General features: G+C 39.9%; 1 protein-coding gene across 4 annotated transcripts; it reads left to right on the forward strand.

Annotated features, from left to right (window-relative positions):
- Window positions 1-165: 165 nt before the first annotated feature.
- Window positions 166-22438, forward strand: trim110 (tripartite motif containing 110). 4 transcript variants are annotated; one of them, XM_055014401.1, is made up of 9 exons: window positions 166-8729; window positions 9867-10395; window positions 10479-10574; window positions 10768-11001; window positions 14193-14215; window positions 14423-14592; window positions 16282-16553; window positions 17350-19844; window positions 20544-20701. In XM_055014401.1, the coding sequence occupies exons 2-8, from the start codon at window positions 9913-9915 to the stop codon at window positions 17617-17619; spliced, it is 1548 nt and encodes a 515-aa protein (XP_054870376.1). In that variant the 5' UTR covers window positions 166-8729; window positions 9867-9912; the 3' UTR covers window positions 17620-19844; window positions 20544-20701. The 4 variants fall into 4 exon arrangements, with proteins under 4 accessions (XP_054870376.1, XP_054870377.1, XP_023140310.1 ...); XM_055014402.1 differs by having other exon boundaries at window positions 14423-14568; XM_023284542.3 differs by lacking the exons at window positions 166-8729; window positions 9867-10395; window positions 10479-10574; ... (3 more) ...; window positions 16282-16553; window positions 20544-20701 and adding exons at window positions 20863-21152; window positions 21475-21594; window positions 21681-22438 and having other exon boundaries at window positions 17641-19844.
- Window positions 22439-22471: the final 33 nt, after the last annotated feature.

Genomic DNA, 22471 nt, shown 5'->3' on the forward strand with positions numbered 1-22471 from the left:
GTCGGGGCCTGCTCCTGTCCGGCCTGTCTGCGCTCGCTGCGGTACTGTCTGTCTGTCTGTCCGTCCGTCTGTCTGGTTAGCTGGTTATCTGTCTGTCTGCCTGTCTCTTATAATTAATGGCCCTACGCCGCCAGACGGTCCTCTGGGAAACAGTGACCACGGTTACCTCCACGTTGGCTCTCAGTGTGCATGTCACATAGGAGAGCAGGCCCCGGACACGCACACCTCCATTAGTCTGACAGAAATGGAACACATCATCATCATCAAAATCACAAATTTTGACAAATACATCTCAATTATATGAGATGTTTTTAAAACTGTATATAGTATGCACTTTATATTTTTTTCCCACACATCTTTAACTCATAATTCTCGGGATGCATCCTTAACTTGTTATAAATTATCAAGAAGCCAAACTGAGCTGGACGGTAACCTCCCCGCCATCATATTTTGATCATTTGGAAACAGAGTGACAATAAATAGAAATAAATGAAGCTAATAATGGGTCTAGCTATACTCTAAAAAGTAATTTAAGGGACTGATTTCCAGCTCTTGAATGAATGCATGCTTCAAAATTACAAATGTAATTTACTGATCAAGATAAACCTTTAAAGGTACAAATGACAATGCTGGTAATTGCATCAACTTAATATTGTGTGTAATTTAAGCTCAAATTTCCGCGTTGATTGAAAACTATCATTCAAGTTGATGTCACTTAATGAAATTGGCTTCAAAATTTCAAATCCTCTCCTCTAAACTAACATGCCTGGAAGATTTCAGATAATTGACTCTAACTCAGTGTAGTTTGTTGGTTGAACATAATTTAATGAGAAGTTGTTTTAACTCAAAAATATTGATGCAAACTATTGGGTTAACTTTTTGTGTTGAGGCTAAGCATTATTTTTTAAAGCACAGTTTTACTAACAGTTATTCTTCTTAACATTTGTAGTGATAATAAGAATAAATGGTTGCAGATAGGTCCCTCAGTAGTATGTAAATGCTTGAACACTGACAAAAAGTGAATTGTTGGGTCAACCAAAGATAAAACAAAAGGCTTCTTCCTATGACTTTATTGCAACACACCACTTATCCTGTCAGTTATTGATGTTGCTGTGAAAGAACAGGCAGTCTGGTTAAAGAATCAAAACTTTCTTGGGCATTTTCCCAACTTTAAGGCATTCTTTTTCCATCATGACACTGCATCCCTCATCTTTCCTCAGGCGTGTTTCCTGACATGTTGTGGCCAACAGGTGTGGTGCTTTGAGTCCTACACCAGTAAAGCCACTAGGTGTCTCTCAAAGCCAAAAATTAGAGGCATGAACCTCAGTGCCTTATATTTAGATGTTGCAAAAGTTTTGACAAATCATTTTACATGGACCTCAAGGGCAGATAATACACGTGTTTAAAAGAATCTGAGAAAAGATACAGAAAAAATCAGAAAAAAAATATGTTCAGCAAAGATATTTATATTCTAATTCACAAATTATGTTCAAATAGGCATCGCGTTCGTTACTTCTTTGCTTTGCTGGAGATTTCCTTTGCATAACAGCCATTATTAGATTCAGGTATTAGTCAGCTCCCCTGCCCCGGGGTAGACCCTGAAGGTTTCAGTTCCCCTAAAAAAATGCAGGCAGCGTTATTGTTATGTTCGAAGTGGAGTGGAGGGGCTTTCCTCTGTGCTTTCTCTACCTGACTTAATTTTTCCTACTTGGTGAGATCACAGACACTTCTGGTTTGTGAAGTAATTTAGAACAACGTGACAGCCAGGTGATGATCCAGTGCAAGGGGTGTGATGGAAAAACTCACTTTTAGGCACACTTCCCTTTTTAAACCACTTATCGACTTAATTATAAAGCTATCTCTGCACTCTGCACAGGAAGTGTCTGGTACCTTGTTCTGAAAGTCTCTGAGCTTTATAAAAGGGGTTTACAGTCCATCAGAGGGCTAATATAGATTACAGTACTGGTCAGACACCTGGAATATTCCTCACAGAGTCTGAGGAATTGTCGCTTTTGAGAGAGCAGAAGAGAGTCTGGAAGCAACAGAAACTACATATGTTCTGACAGCCATACTCCCCAAAACCCTCCTCGTGTTTGTTATTTCACGTCTGTATTCTTTTTAGCAGATGTCCATGTGGCTGTGAAATGATTCAGGAGCAGATGACGGTAAAGAGTAACAAGGAGAATGTGACCTGGATCAGAAAGACATTCATAGTCCAGTGAAAGTGTCCAAGTGCCAAGCGAGAAGTATGGATAACTTTGCAGTATCTTTGTTTTATCACACTCCTACAGGTGATACTGTAAAGAAGGTATATTATTTAGTTGACATTTTTAGTGATATCCAGTCATTTTTTATTAATAAGTGATTGTTTCCATAATAAATATACATGGAATTTGTAAAGACATGATCATAATGAACATTAGAAAACTCATTTTTTTATTTGTAATAAAAATGTATGCAACATATATTCCATGGACTTCAAAAGTCCCTCAATTATATATTGACCCAGCCATACTGTAACTAAAACCCATTTGCTCAGTGGATACCAAGGCTTCACTCACGGCAGTTATATGCCTGAGATTGTGTAATTTCATCACCAGCACTTCTGTTACACACTACTCAATGCAGTCAGTTCTAAGATTCAGTTATTGCATTTAATTAGTTTTTAAAATGTAGCTGTTGCCAGTATAGTAATATTATACTTTCTGTTACGTTCACATTGTTATGTACGTGGAAGTAAAAGACGCATTGTGATTCTTCAAAGTGTGTGATAGAATAATCTTATTTTGATGGTGCTTTCTTAGTGCTTTTTTTGTTTTTGTAAATGATTCACAAAAGCCCTCTTTGACCAGACAAGCCACCATGAGATAGCCGGGCTCTGGTTTGTTGCTAGAAAGGGATATTAAAAAATGTGCTCCTGATAAAGAAAGCTGTGATTCGGATCCGTGGGAAGTCACAGATCTGATTTGTGTTATCTTTCCTGAGTAGATCCAAGAGAACGCAGCAGGCCAAGCAGAGGAACAGGGAACATCATCCAGTCCAGTCCAGTGCAACACCCATGATGTTTGTATCACAAAAGTGCTAAATTAAAATGCTGAGAACATTTTTGCAACATCTGTTCAAAACTTATGTTCATTTGTGCCATCCTTCAGTTTTAAGTGATACAACACCTGCTAAACACCCACATTGTAAACTTAGAAACTGTTAAGACTATGTGTCAGAAGAAGATGAGTTTCTTTAATTGGATTGCTCACCTTTCCATCTGTGTTACAGCAGTTCTGTCACCTCTGTCTCCCCTGAGTATTTATCATGATGTCATTCAGATACAGTTGAATGTTTCTCAGACTTTTCAACCTTTTCATGGCAGAAGCAGGACAAATGGATCGGACCAACTTTGACAAGTAGTAATGGCCAGATAACTGGGTCCAAAACAGCTGGTGTTATGGGATGTTTCTAGTATACAGTGGTTAGTTCCCATCACAAATGGTCCAAGGATTACAACCATTGATACACAGGGTTTATTGATGAATGTGGGGACCCGAGGCTGCCCCGTGTGGTTCAATCCCACAGAAGAGCTGCTGCAGCACAAACTGCTAAAAATCTTAGTGATGGCCTTGATAGAAAGGTGTCAGAACACACAGAGTCTATTGCAGCTTTCAGCATACAGGACGTTTAGCTGCAGATCAGTCAGAGTCCATGATTCCCCTTATCCACATCTGAAAGCACCTACAATGGAGACCTGATGGTCAGAACTGGATCACTTAGCAATGAAAGAAGGTGGCCTGCTCTCATGAATCATGTTTTCTTTTGCTGCATGTGCTGCATGTGCTTCAAGATGACAGCAGGATGTACTATGAGATGCACTAAGAAATTAAGGTAGCAGAAGCAGTGTGATGTTTTCTGTAATCTTCTGTTGGGAAATATTGGATCCTGTATGCATGTGAATGTTACTTTGACACATACTTACACATTGCTGCAGACCACATACACCTCTTCAAGGCAGCAATGCTCTCTGATGGCCTCTTTCAGCAGGATCATGTGTCCTGCTGCACTGCAAACATTCAGGAATGTTTTGAGGAAGAAGACAAAGAGATCAAGATGTTGATTAGACCTCCAAATTTCCCAGATCTCAGTCTGATTGAGCATCTGTGTGAAATTCCAGAGCTCAGAGGATCTACTATTAATGTCTTAGTGCCTGGTGCCACGAGACACCTTTAGAGGTCTTGTTGTGTCCAGGCCTTGACGGGTCAGAGATTTTGGCAGCACGAGCGAGGAGGACCGACACAGTATCAGGCAGATGGCTTTAATCTTGTGGCTGATCAGTGTTACCATCGGAAATTAAATCTTTATTACTCAGCCAAGGAGATGGAGTCTCGGCAGAGTTATGTACGATCAGCGTTGGTTTGTCTGTCTGTTAGCAACATTACTCAGCAACGGACTAACAGATTTGCATGACATTTTCAAGGAAGGTCAGAAATGACACAAGGACCAAGTGATCAGATTTTGGCAGGGATGCGGCTTATAGTTTGGATCCACGGATTTGTTAAAGATTTCTGTATCATTGTGAGATAGTGGCGCAGTGTCACTGTAACTATGACGACAAGTGAACACTTGTACTGCTGAAACTATGTCAGCTGCCTGCTGACGATCACATGATTGTGATCCTACTGCAAATCCAAAACTGCGGACTTATCGGGACTCATCCGTTGGAAATGATACAAGGAACAACTGATCAAATTGTGGGGGTGTTTCGAAGTCCCATCAATTTCTGCCACTCGCTACATATTTAAGTTACATGATTCAGTATCCGTACATAGCGTACACATGCATAACGCACACCTGTGCTCAGTGCAAGATCATTTTGTTTGTAGGTACATCTATATTAAATGGACACATTCTACAGTGCCGTGATTTCTTCCACAATTTTTTTTCAAGATTTTTAGCCACTAAAAATGATGCAACGACTGAGCAGCCTTGGTGGAGTACCGTGCTCTGTGAGTGCTTTCCTTGTTTAGTTTTGTGCTAAGTTAAGAGTGGAGATAAAGTGTTCCTGCTGTGATAATATGTCAAACAAGGTCAAGCAGGTTAGCAAGTGATGCAGAACAGAACTGGAAGGACGAGTGTCCTCATCATCAACAGATTCACATTCCCTAAACCTCCAGGTGTTCCTTTTCTCTCTTCATGGTCTTCTCTCCTGGTTTGCTGTCTGAGTCAAGGACCAGCAAGAAGTTAATTGGGCCTGCTTTCTGAAACTTGCTAAATGCAATCTGCAACTTGCAGCATGAGATGATCTTCTCTTGTGTTCATTGAGACACTTCTGACTCAACAGACAAAAACAGACTGGTGAGCCTTCAAGAACACAGAAGAAGACCGTATAGCTCATATACATGTCGGTAATTTGTGGATGACAACCATTTGTTCAGCTGAATGTTGGCACCATTTGTGGTCTGCATGTAAGCTTTGCTCTTAAATCACTTCAGTGAAACAAACCCCAGGAGCTCAGAGGGACACAGTCTGGATCAGTGCCACCTTCATTAGCTTCATGGTCACATCAGTGACCATCCAGATGTCTTCGCCAGGGTCACCCTCCATCTGCCTGCTACCTCCTCATGTCTCACTGCTTTTCCTACAGTGTCATGTTTAGGTTTTAAGCTCTGCTGTTTCCTGTCTCACAGTCAGTTCCCTGTATTCTGAGATGATGATTTGAATGTCTAAGCAAGTCTGATTTCTCAGTTAATGAAAACTTTTTCTTCTAAATAATTGCACCGTTTGTTGTCACTTTGGGATAAAACTAAAAACATCAACTCCGTGCTGCTGAGGCATTACAGTGGGAAACAATACAACATAGTTAAACTATAGACCAAAAATGTGTGGGCAGAAGCTGCAGCTGATGAGGCCTAAATGACCGTGTGATGAATTTTAGCAGAGCTGTGTGGTTCAGTCTGTTGGATGGATCGCTGCAAAAGTTTAAACACACATTCATGTTCCCCTCAAGATGAACTATAATCACTGTTGTGACTCATTAACCATCATCAGGTCAAAATTCCAGTTTGTCTGCAACTACTGACATTCCTCTCAGTCTCAAAGGCATGGACGCAGGCTTCATTTGAATACTGAGGGTTCTCCTCCAGGAAATATTGAGCAACAAACACTTAATTTTGTGCATTCTGGAGAACCAGATGACAATTCAGAATGTAAATTCGGGATCTGATAAAAAAACATTTTCAATAGTTTCAATTGCTGGATAAGTTCCGAATTCCATATTTCCACTTGTAGCATCTGATTGCTTATGCTGTCGGATTCACCTTTAATATTTGAACTTAGAAGCTCTGCAGATGTTTCCGCCCACACCTGCTCTCTGGGTGTGGGTGTAAACATCTGTTGAACTTCTACCTGAAGTTCAGTGATCAGGAAATTTACACTCATTTAAATCCCACATAAAGTAAAGCAGAGCTCATGTGCAGCTGCAGGTGTACATGTACATAGGTAAAAATAACAGACAGAAGGACAAAAGAAGCATTGTTCTGATGGCTGATCTAACAGGTGGTGAGGCAGGTACAAGTATGAAGAAATAAAGATCTAGGAGATGTTGCTTGATATTATATAGTACAGACAACCACAGCAAAAACCAAGGGAATCTACCTTCTGCTGAAAAGATGGTAGTAGTTTATTTATTTATTTATTTGGTAGGGATAGTGCACATTAATGAACGCCTATTTATACAGCAATAGATGTAAATATGTCGGATTATAGCAACAGTGCTAATTTACATCTTCAGTCCCTAGGCAAAAAGAAAAAAAGTCATAACGGTGATACATAGGACAATAAGTCACAATAAACGCACATTGCAAAAAGTACACAAAGAAAACATAACAGTGAAACATACATTAAAACGTAGGTCACTAGGTCCCAATAAAAGGTCACTAAGTCACAATAAAAGGACACTACAAAGTGTGTTCTCTGAGCACAGGCAAACAAACGGCTCAGCCTGTAGCAACTGTAGGTCCTCATCAGAGTTGGACAAACACATAATCAATGTGAATTACATTGATCATGTATAACATTATGACCACCTGCCTAATATTGTGTTGGTCTCCTTTATGCTGCTAAAACTCCTTTGACCCAGTGGGGCATGGACACAGGACCTCTGGGGATGTCCTCTGGCACTAGTGAATTCTGTGGGTCCTGTGGGTTCCAGGGTGGAACCTACCTAGATCAGGCTTATCCTGGTACATCCCCAGACGCTCAATAAGATTTGGATCTGAGGAGTGTGGAAGCCGGATGAACAGCTTAGCTCTGTCATGTTCCCCAGGCCACTCCTGAGCAGTTTTTGTGGTGTGTCAGGGGGCATTGTCCTGCTGAGGGTGGAAACTGGCATCAAGAGCTGCTGTTGACATGGGGAGGTTGCTTGACCTGCAGTATTTAGGTGGGTGGTACATGTCAAACATCCACATGAATGTCAGGACTCAAGGTTTCCCAGCAGAACGTTGCTTTAGAACAAGATGATCGATCACTTCACCTGTCAGTGGTCATAATGTTGTGGCTGATCGTGTACACCAGCTGTAGGTGGCACTCCATGTAACATACACTGATCAACCACAGCATTAACCCTCCTGTTGTCTTCATTTATGGGCAGTAAAAAATATTGTTTCCTTGTCTGAAAAAAATCCAAAAATTCAGCAAAAAAATTCCACAAATTTCAGAAAATTTGCAAAACCTTCAGGAAGAAAATTCCAATAATTCCTTAAAAGTTTACCGCCCCCCACGGCAGCGGCTTCCCCCAGTAGGATAAGGCGTCCTGCCAAAGCTGCTCAGGAAAGGCTAAAAGAACACGACAAATAGCTCAAGGCACTGACTACCATCAAGCTTTTGAACGATGTGCTGGATTAAGCCAGATCCACGTAGACCCCCACAGACCCCAGGAACAAAAGAATCTGCTGCCAACAATCCAGTGTGAGACCCTACAAGAAACCACCAGAGATCTGCTTTAGTGGCACAAGGGGGGACCTACACAATAATAAGTAGGTGTTTTAATGTGGCTGTTAATGCAGTGTGGGTGGCCTGGTGTAACCCATAGAGGTCATTAGGACAAAAGCATGGACCCCATACATATGAATAAATAAATAAAACTAAATAGAATTATGAATCCAAATTAAGGCACAATACAGCAATGGATTTCCACTGAGTCTGGATTCCTGAAAAATAGCTCTGTATTAAATAGGACAACTGCTATACTGAACCAGTCCATAATTAGCTAATCTCATAGTGTTGTAACCCTTCCAGCGGAATTCGCTGGATTTTGGTTGATTTTTTGCGAATGTTCTTAAGAAATTTTTTTTTAACATTTTATTTTTCCATCAAAAAATGTTCAAAAATTTCTCAAAAATGTTGAAAATGTGGACATCAGAAGTTTCATTGTGGAAATATTTTTTTCCCAAATTTTCAAACTTTCAAACGGGTCAATTTCGACCCGCAGGACGACACGAGGGTTAACTGGTGTTTGAACAGAATTCGATAGAAATGAATAAAATGAACAAGACAGACCCTGTAAGAACCAACTTGTATTGACCTCGGAGCTACCTGATAATTTGCCCCCTCCCACCTGAGGGTCAGCTGATCTCTCTGACTGCTGTGAATCTGTTGGGATTATCCTCTGATCAACATACTGACTGCACACGACACGCACACCCACCGATGGCTGCAACCTGCAGACACCAGGACAGCAACAGGTAACGAACCCACTGTTCTCTGTTCATGTTTTTAAATGTTAAAGAGTTGAGTCTGGATTACGTGAGCTGGTGGTTTAACATAAAAAAAGAACACATGTAAAGGAATCAGGCTGTCAGGCTGTGAAGGATGATCTCCTGATCCCTCTGCTGCAACAGCTTGAGTCCAGTTAAAGCTCCTCCGTGGTCCATGTTACACTTACTTTGATAAAAGAGACATAGTTTTCTTTACTCACCATATAATGTGTTTATTTCCCTCTATTTGTTGAACTACATGGTTAAATTTGATGGTCTGGCTGATGATAAGAGGAGAAATAAAGGTCAGTTTACATGTCAAAGAGGTTTTGATTGAACTTGATATTATTTCTAGGGACTTTTATTGGTGCTGATATGATGGCTGACGTTAAATCATGGGATGTTTCTGTTATTTTTCTCCGCTTTCTGTCCCTTTTCCTGCAGTCAGAGTAGTGTGTTAAGCATTCTATTCATAGAGCACAGAAGGCAAAATCTGAGTAGACAGGATTACTGGTCACAGTTGGAGTTAAACAAGGACTTCCTACTTGTCCGCAGCTCAGCGCTCGCTGTGTCTCGTCAGATCATTAGTATTTCTTACATGTAACACCAACATGTAGCTAATGTCAGCGATCATTTGGTGCTGCATCGACCCAAACCCAAACAGCTGGCTGCAGTTATGATCATTTGTGGGTTTTGTAATGAGGTTTTCTATGTGCATGCAGCTAAATTTATGTCTTTAATTTCTCTCTCTTGTATGGATTGTACAGTAGCATTTTGAACAAAAATTTACAGTCTTTAACTGTATTTCCTTTACAAACAAATTACTCTTAGTTCAAATATTTTCCTATTTTGTTCAAATACAGACAGTATCTGGTAAAATCACAGAAATGTCAAATTGTCAAATTTTATGTAGTAAAATGACAGAAAATCAATTTACATAAAGATACTGAATAGTAATTTGTGGGTGACTAAGTATATACTGTTTTACCAGAAATTTAATAATTTTACATATATTTGCTATTATTTTTGCAGGAAAATTACTGTATTCTATTATTACTCAACCTATTTTTTCTGGCCCCTTGCTGCCATACTTTCAGCTTTTTTATTGGATTTTTTCTGTTACAGTGCACAAAAACAGCCCCACACATCATAGACCGTCTATCTGCCTTCCATGGCGTCGCTGGACGAGGAGATGACCTGCTCTGTGTGCAGAGACAGCTTCAGCCACGCCCATCCTCTGCCCTGCGGACACAGCTTCTGTCCCGCCTGCATCCGCGAGGCCTGGAGCGGCCAGGAGGAAGGAAAAGGTCGCTTCACCTGCCCCCAGTGTCAGGAGGAGCGAGGGGAGGTTCTCTGTGACTGCTGCCCTCCTGAGGCAGAGGAGCCAGCGTTGGCGGTGAAAACCTGCCTGAGGTGTGAGGTGTCTCTGTGCGCCCAACACCTCCAGCCTCATCTGGAGAGACCGGCGTTCAGCACCCACCTGTTGGTGGATCCTCTGGGGGACATTTCCCAAAGAAGATGCCCGACGCACGCAGAAATATTCCGCTACTACTGTGCCGACGAGAGAGCCTACATCTGTGGAGACTGTCTGCTGGAGGGAAGCCACGCTCAGCACAAAGTGAAGGCTCTGAGACACGTGGAGGAGGATCTGAAGGTCAGCTGCATGGATGTGTAGTGAATGTCTGCTTTCATGTGACAGTATGCGGCTGCTGGAGTACTGAATGTGTGATTTCACAGGTTATTCTTCAGACGCTGCTCATCAAAGCAGAGGAGAAGCTGAAAGACGGAGAGCAAATTCTCAAAGACTATGAGAATGTTGATTCCACCATGGCTGTGAGTGAAAACTCACCATTATGACTCTCTCAGTAGAACCTGTCCACACCTACACTGGGTCACAAAAGATCCAAAACTAAAATCCTTCTCATGGATAATGCTCAAATTCGCATCATTCCAGCAAAGATTTAGTTCAAATAGATCATTTAGTTTGATTATATTTCCATAACAATCCTCTCATTGCTGCTTCCAGGACTCTCTGAAGCAGGACGACGCTCAGGTGGAGCGACTGGGTTCAGACCTGCAGGTCCATGTGAAGAGGCTGGTGACGGCTCTGAGGGAAGTCACCAAGAAGGAGAGGCAGCAGGTCATAGAGCGAGTCCACGAAGACTGCTGCAAAGTGAAGGACGACATGAGCCAGACGCTGAGCATCCAACACTACCTGTCCTCTCTGCTGGCAGAGACGGACCCCTTCCTGCTCATCTGGGTGAGACGAGGAGCTGAACAGACACTAGAAATGGATGGAAACAGATTAATACAGATGTGAGGCTGCAGCTGTTAATAATGACGGTACAACACTCTCAGATGGGAAAATTAACTGTTGAAGTAATTGGGCTCCAGTTGAGTTTAGCAGAATATGTGCACCAGCTCAGCTCTGTTAGTGAAGCAGTTTCAGCTAAAATGTTGCTGTAGTCTGGACTGAAACTGTTTATACCGGTATTTTTTTAAACTATTTATTGGTATGTTACTGATTTGCCATTTTAATTTAAAATATAACTAGCATCTCATAAAATCACAGAAAAAGGGAATAGTTTACATGTTAATGGTAAAAAACAAAAAAAAGATGCCAAAACTGTAAAAACCGTCAACATTAAAAATCTGTGTCTTATCAAATGGAAAGTCATTCCTTTACCTCCAAGGACCTGGTGTCCATATATGTGGACATGTTTTTTTTTTTCAAAAAGAGCGCATTGTTCATGATAATGATAATAATAAAGATAATACAAGCTATTATAACAATATAAATAATAACAACAAAAATAATAACAATATAAATATATTATTAATATAATATAGATATAATAAATATAATTATGAATATTATAAATTGTCCGATTATTATATTTATCGGTTACTCCTTATCCCAAATAACTAGAAGAAATCTAAAATGCAAGTCCAACCAAAGTTCGGGTCTTAAGAGGTTAACAATGTGTTAGTAAAATTACACAGTTTTTTTTAACAGATATATGCCATTATTAAAAAGAACAATTATGTATATTAAGGATTGAAAAATCATACATAATTTATACAACGTGTTAAGTTACAGATTTTACCAGTTTTGTCAAATCATGTTTAACATCTAGTAAAATCACAGAAATAAAATTTACTTTACATGTTTATAAATAATTAAAATAATTAATTCAAATCAGGAAAAAGGATTTTTTTTCACATAATTACGGTTATTTGAAAGAAAAAAAGCATGTTAAAGACTGAAAAATCATCCATAATTTTTGTACTGTTTAATTACAGATTTTCTGTTTTGTTAAATTGCCATTTTTTTCCCCAGATATTCATGTTGTGCGTGGTTTTCAACCATCCTGAGAGATATCTTTACATCTTTTGCAACTTTAGCACAGATATTTATGCTTCCTGGAGGATAATCCGCACAGTGATTCTCTGATTTTTCTTCTATTACCAACAATGAGTCAATATTTATGGTTCCGGGTGAGATCTGTTGATTAGATGGATGCTGTAAAGTATGGTACAGATATTCATGATCCTCAGGGTAAAATGGATTCAGTAGAACCATTTTGGTGATCCCTTAACGTTTCATTTAGCGCCATCATTGGGTCAAAGCTGAATTTGTCCTCCGAGCACCACTGTAGCTTTGAGGTTCAGATGTCAATTTGTGTGGTTGCCAGTAGCTGAGTGTTTGGGTGGAAACGCTCTGAACCGCAAGTCCATGGAGTTCATGGTCTTCTCGCTTTCTGCTCACAGTTATGATAAAATAAAGCTCCAATAAACCCTTTTAAAAAATATGTCAATCTCCACTGCAGTGTCTCTAGCTGTTCCTCATAAACTCAAAAAAACCTCCAAAAAAACATTAGTCCAGTTCTTTGGTTTATGATTAAATACCATTAAAATCTTGTAATTAGCATATGTTACCACACTAACGTGCAGAACTTGATGGCTAACATTATACTCGCTAAACAGACAAAAAGGCTTTTTTTGTTTTTTCTCTGTCATCTTTCTTCTGTCACCTCATTTAGCAGAAAGTAAGACAGTTGAATCAGTTTATCACATTGCTGGAGGCAATAAGGAATATTTAAACTGTCGCAAGCCGCTTTAATCAGCTTACAGAAAAGGAAATATAGCTGTGATCCATATGCTTTCCTCGCATTTTACAATCTTAATCTTGCCATTCTTCAAACATGGATTTGGCTTTTGGTGATGAAGTGACGTCGGTGCTATTTTCAGTGATGTTCGCTGTTTTGTATGATGTGGATCATATGGCAGCGGCATGATGACAAGCAGTAAAACCTGCAAAAATAAGGTTTTTAAATGGCGTCTCACTGGTGAGAATGTGTACAATGAATAAGCTGACAAATCATTGGATTTTATGCTCACGCTATAGTAGTACACAATGTATTTTCAGGAATGTGTTTTAGGAATGTACTGTGTTTTAGATGCAGTCAGAGGCTTTATTCAGGTAAAATGTTATCAGTGTTTCCTTAAAGAACCCTTGTCACCATTTTTTTAGTGCTTTAAAGGGGTTCAGGAAGCCACGAGTTTTATTAGTAAAGTTGTCAAACCTTATATCTAATGGAAAAATAGTCACAGATGGAGTAAGCTTGTGGGTTTTGTGCTTTTTTTCATCCACACTGTAAAAACAAAATCTGTAAAAACTGAAGAAAATCTGGCAACAAGGGTGCCAGAAAAAACAGCAAATATTTGTAAAATAATGGCATTATTAGCTGACTTTGTAGACAGTAAACAGTGTCCTTTTATGGTAAGACACTGCAAGAGAACAAATGAAAATACAGATTTTTGATGTGGACATTTGGTACAGTTTTTTTAAACAGTCAACATGTGAATTCACACTTAGTTTTTGTTATTTCACTAGATATTATGTGAAATGTTTCAAAACAGGGAAAATGTGCAGAAACAGTTTTAAATGACCATTTCCTGTCACTAATATACAGAATTTTACTTTCAAAAAATGCTAAATATCTATTTAAAAACACAACATCTTTTGCTAATTTAAATACATTGAAAATAATTAGATTTTACAGTCAAACATTAAAAGATAAATCATGAATTACCATTTGTAAAAATGCTGATTTGTGAAGCGGACATTAGATACAGTTTTGGCCTGGTCAACTTGTAAATGAAGGTTTTCTGTCTGTGATTTTACTTGATGTTCTGTGAAACTTAACACACACACACACACACACACACACACACACACACACACACACACACACACACACACACACACACACACACACACACACAAAAGGAAAATCAGTGAACAGTAAACTGTTCAAAAGTTTACAGCTTTTTTGAAAATGTTTCTTTTTTACAGAGCACCTGAGCAGATTCACATTCAATCCTTTCAGTGAATAAATCTTTGTGTGAGACTTTTTTCACAGCTGTCCTTGATTTTTCTTTCCTCAGGCCTTTCAATCAGAGGACACAAAGTAAGTCCAGAACAAATCAGTGGTTCTGTGTTTGGTCATGTACTGACCTGTGTTGATGTGTGTGTATGTTGGCATGTTATGGAGTGTTTTTATGTGACAGACAGTAAGAGGCACATATAATTAATGCACAAACTGCTAATGTTTGTATTTTTATTCCTGATAATTAGACTATGATCCTGAGCTATGCTTTGTGCTTTTGTATTGCAGGTTATTAGCGAACCTGAATGGTCCAGTTTTCACTCCTGATCCCATCAGTCTGGACAGAAAACACATCCTGGAGGACATCGAGAACAACTATCGAGAGTTCATCAACGCCACCCTGCGCTGCCTCAGTGAACTCAAGAGGGAGCTCTGTGAGTGGCACATATTCGCTATAGGTGATACCTGCCCACCTCCTCAATATTTTAAAGGAATCCTTTGACATTTTGAGGAAATGTTTGCTTTCTTGTCAAGAGTTAAATGAGACGACTGATGCCACGTTGAAATTTTAGTCATTAAATATGCACTGAAATAAGATAATGAGGCCAAATTCAAACAGCAGTGTTTTGTTTTTTTCAAAAATAATGTAAATACTGTCAAATCTGATCCGTTATTCATTTATTTATTTATTAATTTGAGCCACCAACAGTAATGGCTGCTACTGTAAAAACTGATGGTGTGAACTGAACAAAAAAACCCCACAGAATTAATGAAGCAATGTTTAGAGCAACTACTTGATTTTACATGAAGTTTAATTTTTTCTTGACTTCTAAAATATATTTATAGACTACAAGGTGCCATACATGACCGGCTTTTATACAAGTGTTCCAATTCTATTAAAATGTAACTTGCCTTATCAATAATGCTTAATTATTTTAGGTGTTTTACTGATACATGCATTTTTAAATGGTAAACAGAGTTGCTAGGTCTCTATTTTGGATCATAAATATTTTAAACACTATTTATTGTGTATGTCTGCAGTTCAAATTGTATACATTTTCAGAGAAGAAAAGGTTATAATTTACAGGCAAGTGCAGTTATGGTTGAAGTTGATTACAGTGGCAATACTAGTGTTCTACAATTAGCAGCTGGTTAGCTTAGCATAAAGGCTGGAAACAATAGAAAACAGCTAGTCTGGCACTGTCCAAACTGCCTGACACAAAATACTTTACTTGAAGAAAAGAAGAAAGAAATGCTTGTTTTTGTACATATTACAATGTTTGGCAGTTGTGTCACAGTAGCAGTATTAATACTTTAACTGTGTTTCACTAATTAAAACTAAAAAGCCAGTCCTCAGTGCAGTCTGCGAACACCAGCTAGCAACTAGCAGCTAACCACTAGCATACTACATTTTTTTCAACGTCTGTAGGCAGCAAACTTACAATATAATATATTACATTATATTCGCATGATTACTGATTGTAATAATCAAAATAAATAAATTTTTAAAAGTAGTATCTGATGTAGTAAACTGCTTTTACTAATCAGTGTAGCTTAGCATGCTACAGGTAGCTTTAGTGTTGTGAAACCTCATTTAATGTAAAGAAATTAGTACTTATGCTCACTACACTTTTCAGTTGTCTCGCCCAACACTGCAAATTAAAACAAACATGACATAATGTGTTAACAAGTTTATGTTAACTGAAGAATTTTCCACTGCTTTAGCTAGCTGGCAGGCTAACTGTTAATGCCAGAATTCATGCTAACAGAAGCTAACTGTCTCCTAGCTTGGCTCAATGTTGAACTGTGAGAATACCATCAATCTTTTCATTGATTCTCCTCTCATAACTTTTAATTTACATCAATTTCTGAATAGTTCAACATATAATATGACATTTTAAAAAAAAATATCTTTTAAATAACTTAATGTATGATTTCAATGTTATTGGTCTGTTGTGTGTAAGATTGTGTTTATGAATGGTTTATGTGATGTGTGGTTGTCAACTGGACATCTTTTTCAGTTTATAAAAACTAATAAAAGCTTTATTGGTACTTATTTTTATGAGAGCGACCATGTATTGCAGGTATTGTAACCAGAAATCTTCAAGTATGCCACTATATAATTTTATTTCCCTCTCTTCCTACAGTAAGCAGTCCTTTGACTCTGGACACAAACACAGCTCATCCGCTACTGAGCATCTCTGATGACCTGCGTTCAGTTACACGAGTTAAAAGCCGGCTGCCCTGCGCTGCTCATCCTGAACGCTTCGACCACTGGCCTCAGGTCCTCACCGTCCAGACCTTCTCCTCTGGGACTCATTACTGGGAGCTGGAGACTGAGGGATTCTGGGACGTCGGCATCTGCTATCGAAGTATTGGACGGAAGGGGAAAGAGGGCAACGCCTTTGGTAACAACAAGGTAGGCAGATGTGCCGCAAAGCTGTCTGGTTTATTTAACGTTTTCAGCATTAATGTGTTGTTTTTTGTACACTAATGAAATGAGTGGGAGACTATTTAATACCAGCGATGTTAGTAGTACTAGTGTTTTGACCATGTTTCTCTCAACCCTATTCCTGGCATCACTCTGAGTTTGCTCGAAATTGGCTTCAGTGAAACTAAAAAGGCAGTTTTAGCTGATTTTTCCTTCAGATTTTTACTCATTAAATCAGAGGAGACACTAAATTTAGGCTCAGAATAGAATCTCCTGTGTCCTTGTGCACTAAAGCACCTCAGTATTTTCAATCAAGTTCTAATAGATGACACATATTTGTCCTGGTGTCTGAAAAATGTCAGACACTGGTGAATTTGTGTTCTTAAGAGCCTTTTAAGTACACAGTGGTGAAGGACACCAGTACATGTCTTAATCAATCACTTGAGATTTCAGCTGTGCTTGCAACTACCAATTATTTATATTATTGAATATCTGCCCGTTATTTACATAATTATTCATTTTCTTGATTGTTGTGCTTGTAACGTGTCATGTTTTCCTACAACTTCTTGAATTGTTTACTGTCAGAGAAAAGAGCAAAGCAGCAAGAGCATTTGGTTTCTGTTTTATTTATCGTACTTAAAAATGATTCAAACTCTGAACCAATAGTTGGAATTGCTCCAAATTAACTTTTTGCCAGTTATTTAATCACTGGTTGTTTCAGTTCTCTATTTCACTTGAAAGGAGAACATGTTCCTTGATTGAAGCTCCTTTGTCAAACTTCCAGGTGTCGTGGAGCTTGACTCAGCAACACGACAAAAAACTGGCAGCCTGGCACAACCGCAGGAAAACCCGCCTCACGTACCAAATGACCGGCAACCGACTCGCCGTAGCGGTGGACTACAGCGCAGGAACCATCACCTTCTCTGAGGTTGGACCTTCTAACAACCTGATCCACCTCCACACCTTCTCCACGACCTTCACCCAGCCGCTCTGCTTGGGCTTCGGACTCTACAAAGCTGAGCTCAACAGTCGCGTCTCTATTATCAAAGTCTGAGGTGATGGAAAGGACGACCAAGACGATAACTGTGCTGGCCACTGTGCTGAACTGACTTAGACAATTCCATGCCAAGATGAAATGGTGTTTGGTTGGAATCTTTGCCATGAGCTTCTCTACTGTTTCCTTCCTGGGTGGAGCTTGACTTCTTCGTCAAAAAAGAAACAAAACTGTGATCAGGGGGAAATTATTTGGAACATTTGATGCATGTACATGGAACAGCAGATGAAGAAGCTGTTTTCAAAGTTAAGTGGAATGAGTTTGTCTTGTGTTTTTATTCCATAGCGATTAGAAGTGCAGGTGACTGGTGATACAGTCATTTACACAAATGTTGTAAATATATGCCAGAAATAATTGTTGAGACAAACGTGGACAGCAGCTCATCCAATCCTTTGTTAAGCATCTCTGACAGTCTACCTCAGTTACATTTTGTGAATACCTACAGTATACAACAAAAGTGAGTACACCCCTGTGCAATATCACGTAAATGTCAAAACTGCATCACCTCTCAAAAACTGGATTATGTCCAAGATGAGCAGTGGAGTGTTTCTTTTTATAAACAGTCTAAGTGCATGAACATGGTTGTAAAATGACCTTTGAACACCAGAATTTTCTCAGTTTTGGACTTCGGTGATGTCCATCTGCATGTCTACATCATGGCTTCACATGAAAAAAACTCATAATGAGGCTTCACATGGGAAACGATAGAAATAGATTGATGACCAACGAAAACAATCAGTCAAAACACATTTACAGCTGTGATCAGGAAGTGAAAATGGGCCGTAGTGCTAATCAAAGCCACAAGGACAACCTTCTAAAATGACGCTCCAAATTTGGTACAGGGGTTATCAATGAAAATCAGAGTTTCTGTGACAGTTAAGGACATTGCAGAACAGCAAGCTTTATGGACAGCAGCAAAGACAAAATCCCGTGCTTGCTGCTCAAAACAAAAATGCAACCTTAACTTTTTCTAAAGGACACAAATAGAAGAATGGATACTGGGAGCACATTTCTTTGGTCAAATGGTGTTTACAATAAATGTATTTGGCTCAGATGGGGTCCAGCATGTTTGGCCTGAACCTGGCCTCAACTACCACAGTAAATGCAGAGTCCCAACAGTGAGGCAGGCAGAGGAATTGTCCGACATGATAACGATACTAAGCACACTGCCAAAACCACATCAATCAATCAGTCAGTCGCCATGTCATTCAGCGTAGGCCATCATTTCTCTCCATCTAATCCAGTCTTTTGCTTTCTGAATTGTGGCTGTTACCCTTTCCATGTGTAGCCATGGTGGCAGTCCAGCTATCATCATCATTCTCTGTCTGCTTCGTCTTCTCCAAAACCACATAATAGTTCACAAAAAAGAAAAAACTGACAAGTCTGAGTGGGTCAAGTAATGTTATCACTGTATGTTGACACAATTTGGAATCATTTGCCATTTAAGTGATATTTCACATGTTGTACGCTGCAGCATTATCTGTGTAGACATTAAATGTCCCTTCATGAGGGTTATATTTGTGTTGATATGCTCAAATCAGAATCAGAAAGATTTTACTGCCAAGTAGGTTTTCACATGCAAGGAATTTGACCTGGCAATTTAGTGCATAACAGTAAACAGTAACATATAGATAGAAAACAAAACTGTTGCCAGTCAGTAGGCAGTAAGTGTTAAAAGACAAATAAGAAGCAAGTGTTACAAGTCAAATTAGCACAATATCATTATAGATCAACCGGTGCTTATAGCCTGTTAATCCAAATATCAGCTGCAATGTCTTATAATAGGAGCTACCTGGCTATAAAAAGGACTGAAGGTGTAGATATTCTCACATGAAGGTGAACAAGCAGCAAGAAGGAGCATTTGATCCTGTAACTCGAATCACTCTTTAACTGGAAATGACAGAAAAAGGGGAAACAGCTCATTCTACGAGCATACCTTAGAGCTGCTCAGATACCCGGTTCTTTTTCCTTATTTTACTGTAAAGGTGAGTGGGCGGATGTAACATAGAGGGTGAGGAAGAAGCAGACGGAAAAGGGAGGGGGGTGGCTGAGAAAGAGAGAAAGAAAAGACACTGGGAGAGATCAGAGCGCGCTTGGACTCGGTTGCGATCAGCACGACTGTCGAGCTCTGAGATAATGTGATAGAAGAGAAAAAGTGGGATTACTTCTGGGAGGAACCAGTTTTCCACTTGATATGGAATACAAGACTGTTCAGATGGAAACAGGTGATAATATGCTTTTCTTTATTCACTTATGGTACTGTGATTTTCCTGCATGGCGCACAGTCAGATCATGTCAGAGCACCTGTTTTATGATGAATAATAGATCATGTTGCCATAATGTGAATCCTTGTCCTGTCAATCAGCTGTTGCTTTTGTCTGTGTGATTAAATAAGTTTTGTTAAAGCTAAGAAAGAGGTGCTGTTGCTAATTTTGGTGAAAGATAAATGGATTGTACTTCAATATAGGTCTAATTTGCATCACCTGAAGGAAAAAACAAGGGATAAAACAACAGAAACCGGCAGAGAAAATTTAAAAAGATGTAAAAAAAAAAGTGCCATTTCGTGCAGCGCTACTCTCTATGTATGTGTAAGTGTGAAACAAAAGCACAAGTGTGAAAGGGAGGATGTGTGTGTTGTGTGAGGGAATGCGTGTTGAGCAGCGCTGTTAGGGAGGTGGGTTTGTGTAAAAGACAGATGGTCACTCAGTGGAGTTGTTCCCCCACTCCCTCTCTCTTTCTCACTCCCTTCTGGGTCCTACATCCTTCCCCTGTCACCTCTCCAGAATCTTACCTCATGTTTTTTTTTTTTTTTTATCTTCTCCTCCTTGCACTTTTTGTGTCCTTTCCTGCATCACTTCTAGTCTGAACTCCCCTCTCTTCGCTGCATCTCATCGCTCATCCTCTTAACTCTCTCTCCTCCCCAGCTATAGCTCAGCATCCTTCTTAGTTTTTGCTGAAGAAATCAACTTGGAAATACCAAGAGGCTTTTTTTTTGCTTTTTGGTGATTGTCATTCTGGACCCTCTTGACTCGGCACGTAGGACGCTGAAGACATTTGGGATCCGTGGGGTCAAAGAAGAAAACTAGAAAGGCTGTGATTGACAGCTATGTCCAGTTCTGTTGCATTACTGATGGTGCCAGTTAGAGGTTGACATTTACAGTTGCAGCCTCAAGAAACGCTGAACTGTTGTCCAAAGTGACACTTCTCCATAGCACAGTCAATCAGAGATATTTACCCAAACAGATTCAGTCATGCATCTCCCGTTGGTCCACTCTGACCTCCTGCTCCTGCTGGCTGTGCTGCTGTTGTGGGGACCGCTGGGGTCCAGGGGCCAGAATGACACAGAGCCCATCATCCTGGAGGGGAAATGTTTGGTGGTATGTGACTCCACGCCCTCGTCTGAGCCCGCCGGCAACGCCCTGGGCATGTCTGTTCGCTCCGGCTCCGGCCGAGTGGCCTTCTCCGCCAGCCGCCAGACCAACCACGAGCCCACGGACATGAGCAACCGCACCATGATCATCTACTTTGATAATGTGAGTATGTAGACCATCTTTTTTCCCCTTCTTTTCTGCTTCCTTCAGTTGTATTCCAAGTATTTCGTGGACAGAAGTCTTCAAACCAAAACATGCACACATGATTAAAGTTCTGGCAGTGAGGAAAAATGATGAGGTGTTGGATTAGACACAGGCTGCTTTCTTGTGGATATTTTGGGCTTTTTTGGAAATGGAAAAATATGACTTGGTAGTTTGGAAGTAACTGAATTGGCACTTGTATATTCATTACAATTTCATGTATGTATCACACATCCTCTCTCCTGTCTCCTTTCTTTTCCTTTCCCTCTCACCTTCTAATCAGATTCTGGTTAACGTTGGGACTCATTTTGACCAAGAGAGCAGCGTCTTCCTGGCGCCTAGGAGAGGGGTGTACAGCTTCAACTTCCATGTCGTGAAGGCCTACAATAGGCAAACTATCCAGGTACACTTCCTCAGCTATTTCTGCTGTCATTCTAGTGGCTCAACATGCGCTATCTGATCCTATTGTTGTCTCTCGTTGTCACCCAGGTCAGTCTGATGGTGAACGGCTGGCCGATGATTTCGGCTTTCGCTGGGGACCAGGACGTGACCAGAGAAGCTGCCACCAATGCCGGCCTGGTGATTATGGAGAAGGGGGACAAGGCCTACCTCAGACTGGAGAGAGGCAATCTGATGGGAGGCTGGAAGTACTCCACCTTCTCTGGGTTTCTGGTTTTCCCCTTGTGAGGAAGGCGGCAGGTGACGCCAAGGTGATAGGTGAAGAATTGGATAGAACAGGAGTGAGAGAAACAGGAGGAGGTGGAGGGTGAAAAGAAAGGCTTCAATCTGTAGCTCTACACAGCACATGAGAGGGAGGCTTTTGTGTGAAAATGAGGTAAAGATTGTACAAAAAATTCTCACCTGAGACCAAAAGAAACATCTAAAAAAAAGAAGAGGCAAATGTATTAAGTAAACATGATTTGTCTGTGGAATTCATTCGCTCTGTTTCTGTGTATCAATACGTGTTGGGTTTGTATAAGAGATATTTTAATTGTGACCAAATTATAAAGTAGCCATGTGCAATGTGGGCTTTTGTGCTAAGAATATGTGAAAGCCTTTTTTTTCTCATACAACATGCTTAAAACACTGCTGTGCTCCACATGGCATCTTGTCTAGCTTCAAACAAACTGTAGTGTGCTGTATGACTGATGCTCCTCTATATGCCTGTTAGTATCCTGCAACAAATGTTTATTTACAAAGAAATTTCTATCGAGAACAAAGAACTAAAATAAAATCATCTAAATTTGTCTCAGTTTATCACTTTGAAGGAACAAGGTGTG

This window comes from Amphiprion ocellaris, chromosome 10 (assembly GCF_022539595.1).
Source record: "Amphiprion ocellaris isolate individual 3 ecotype Okinawa chromosome 10, ASM2253959v1, whole genome shotgun sequence".
Taxonomy (NCBI): Eukaryota; Metazoa; Chordata; class Actinopteri; family Pomacentridae; genus Amphiprion; species Amphiprion ocellaris.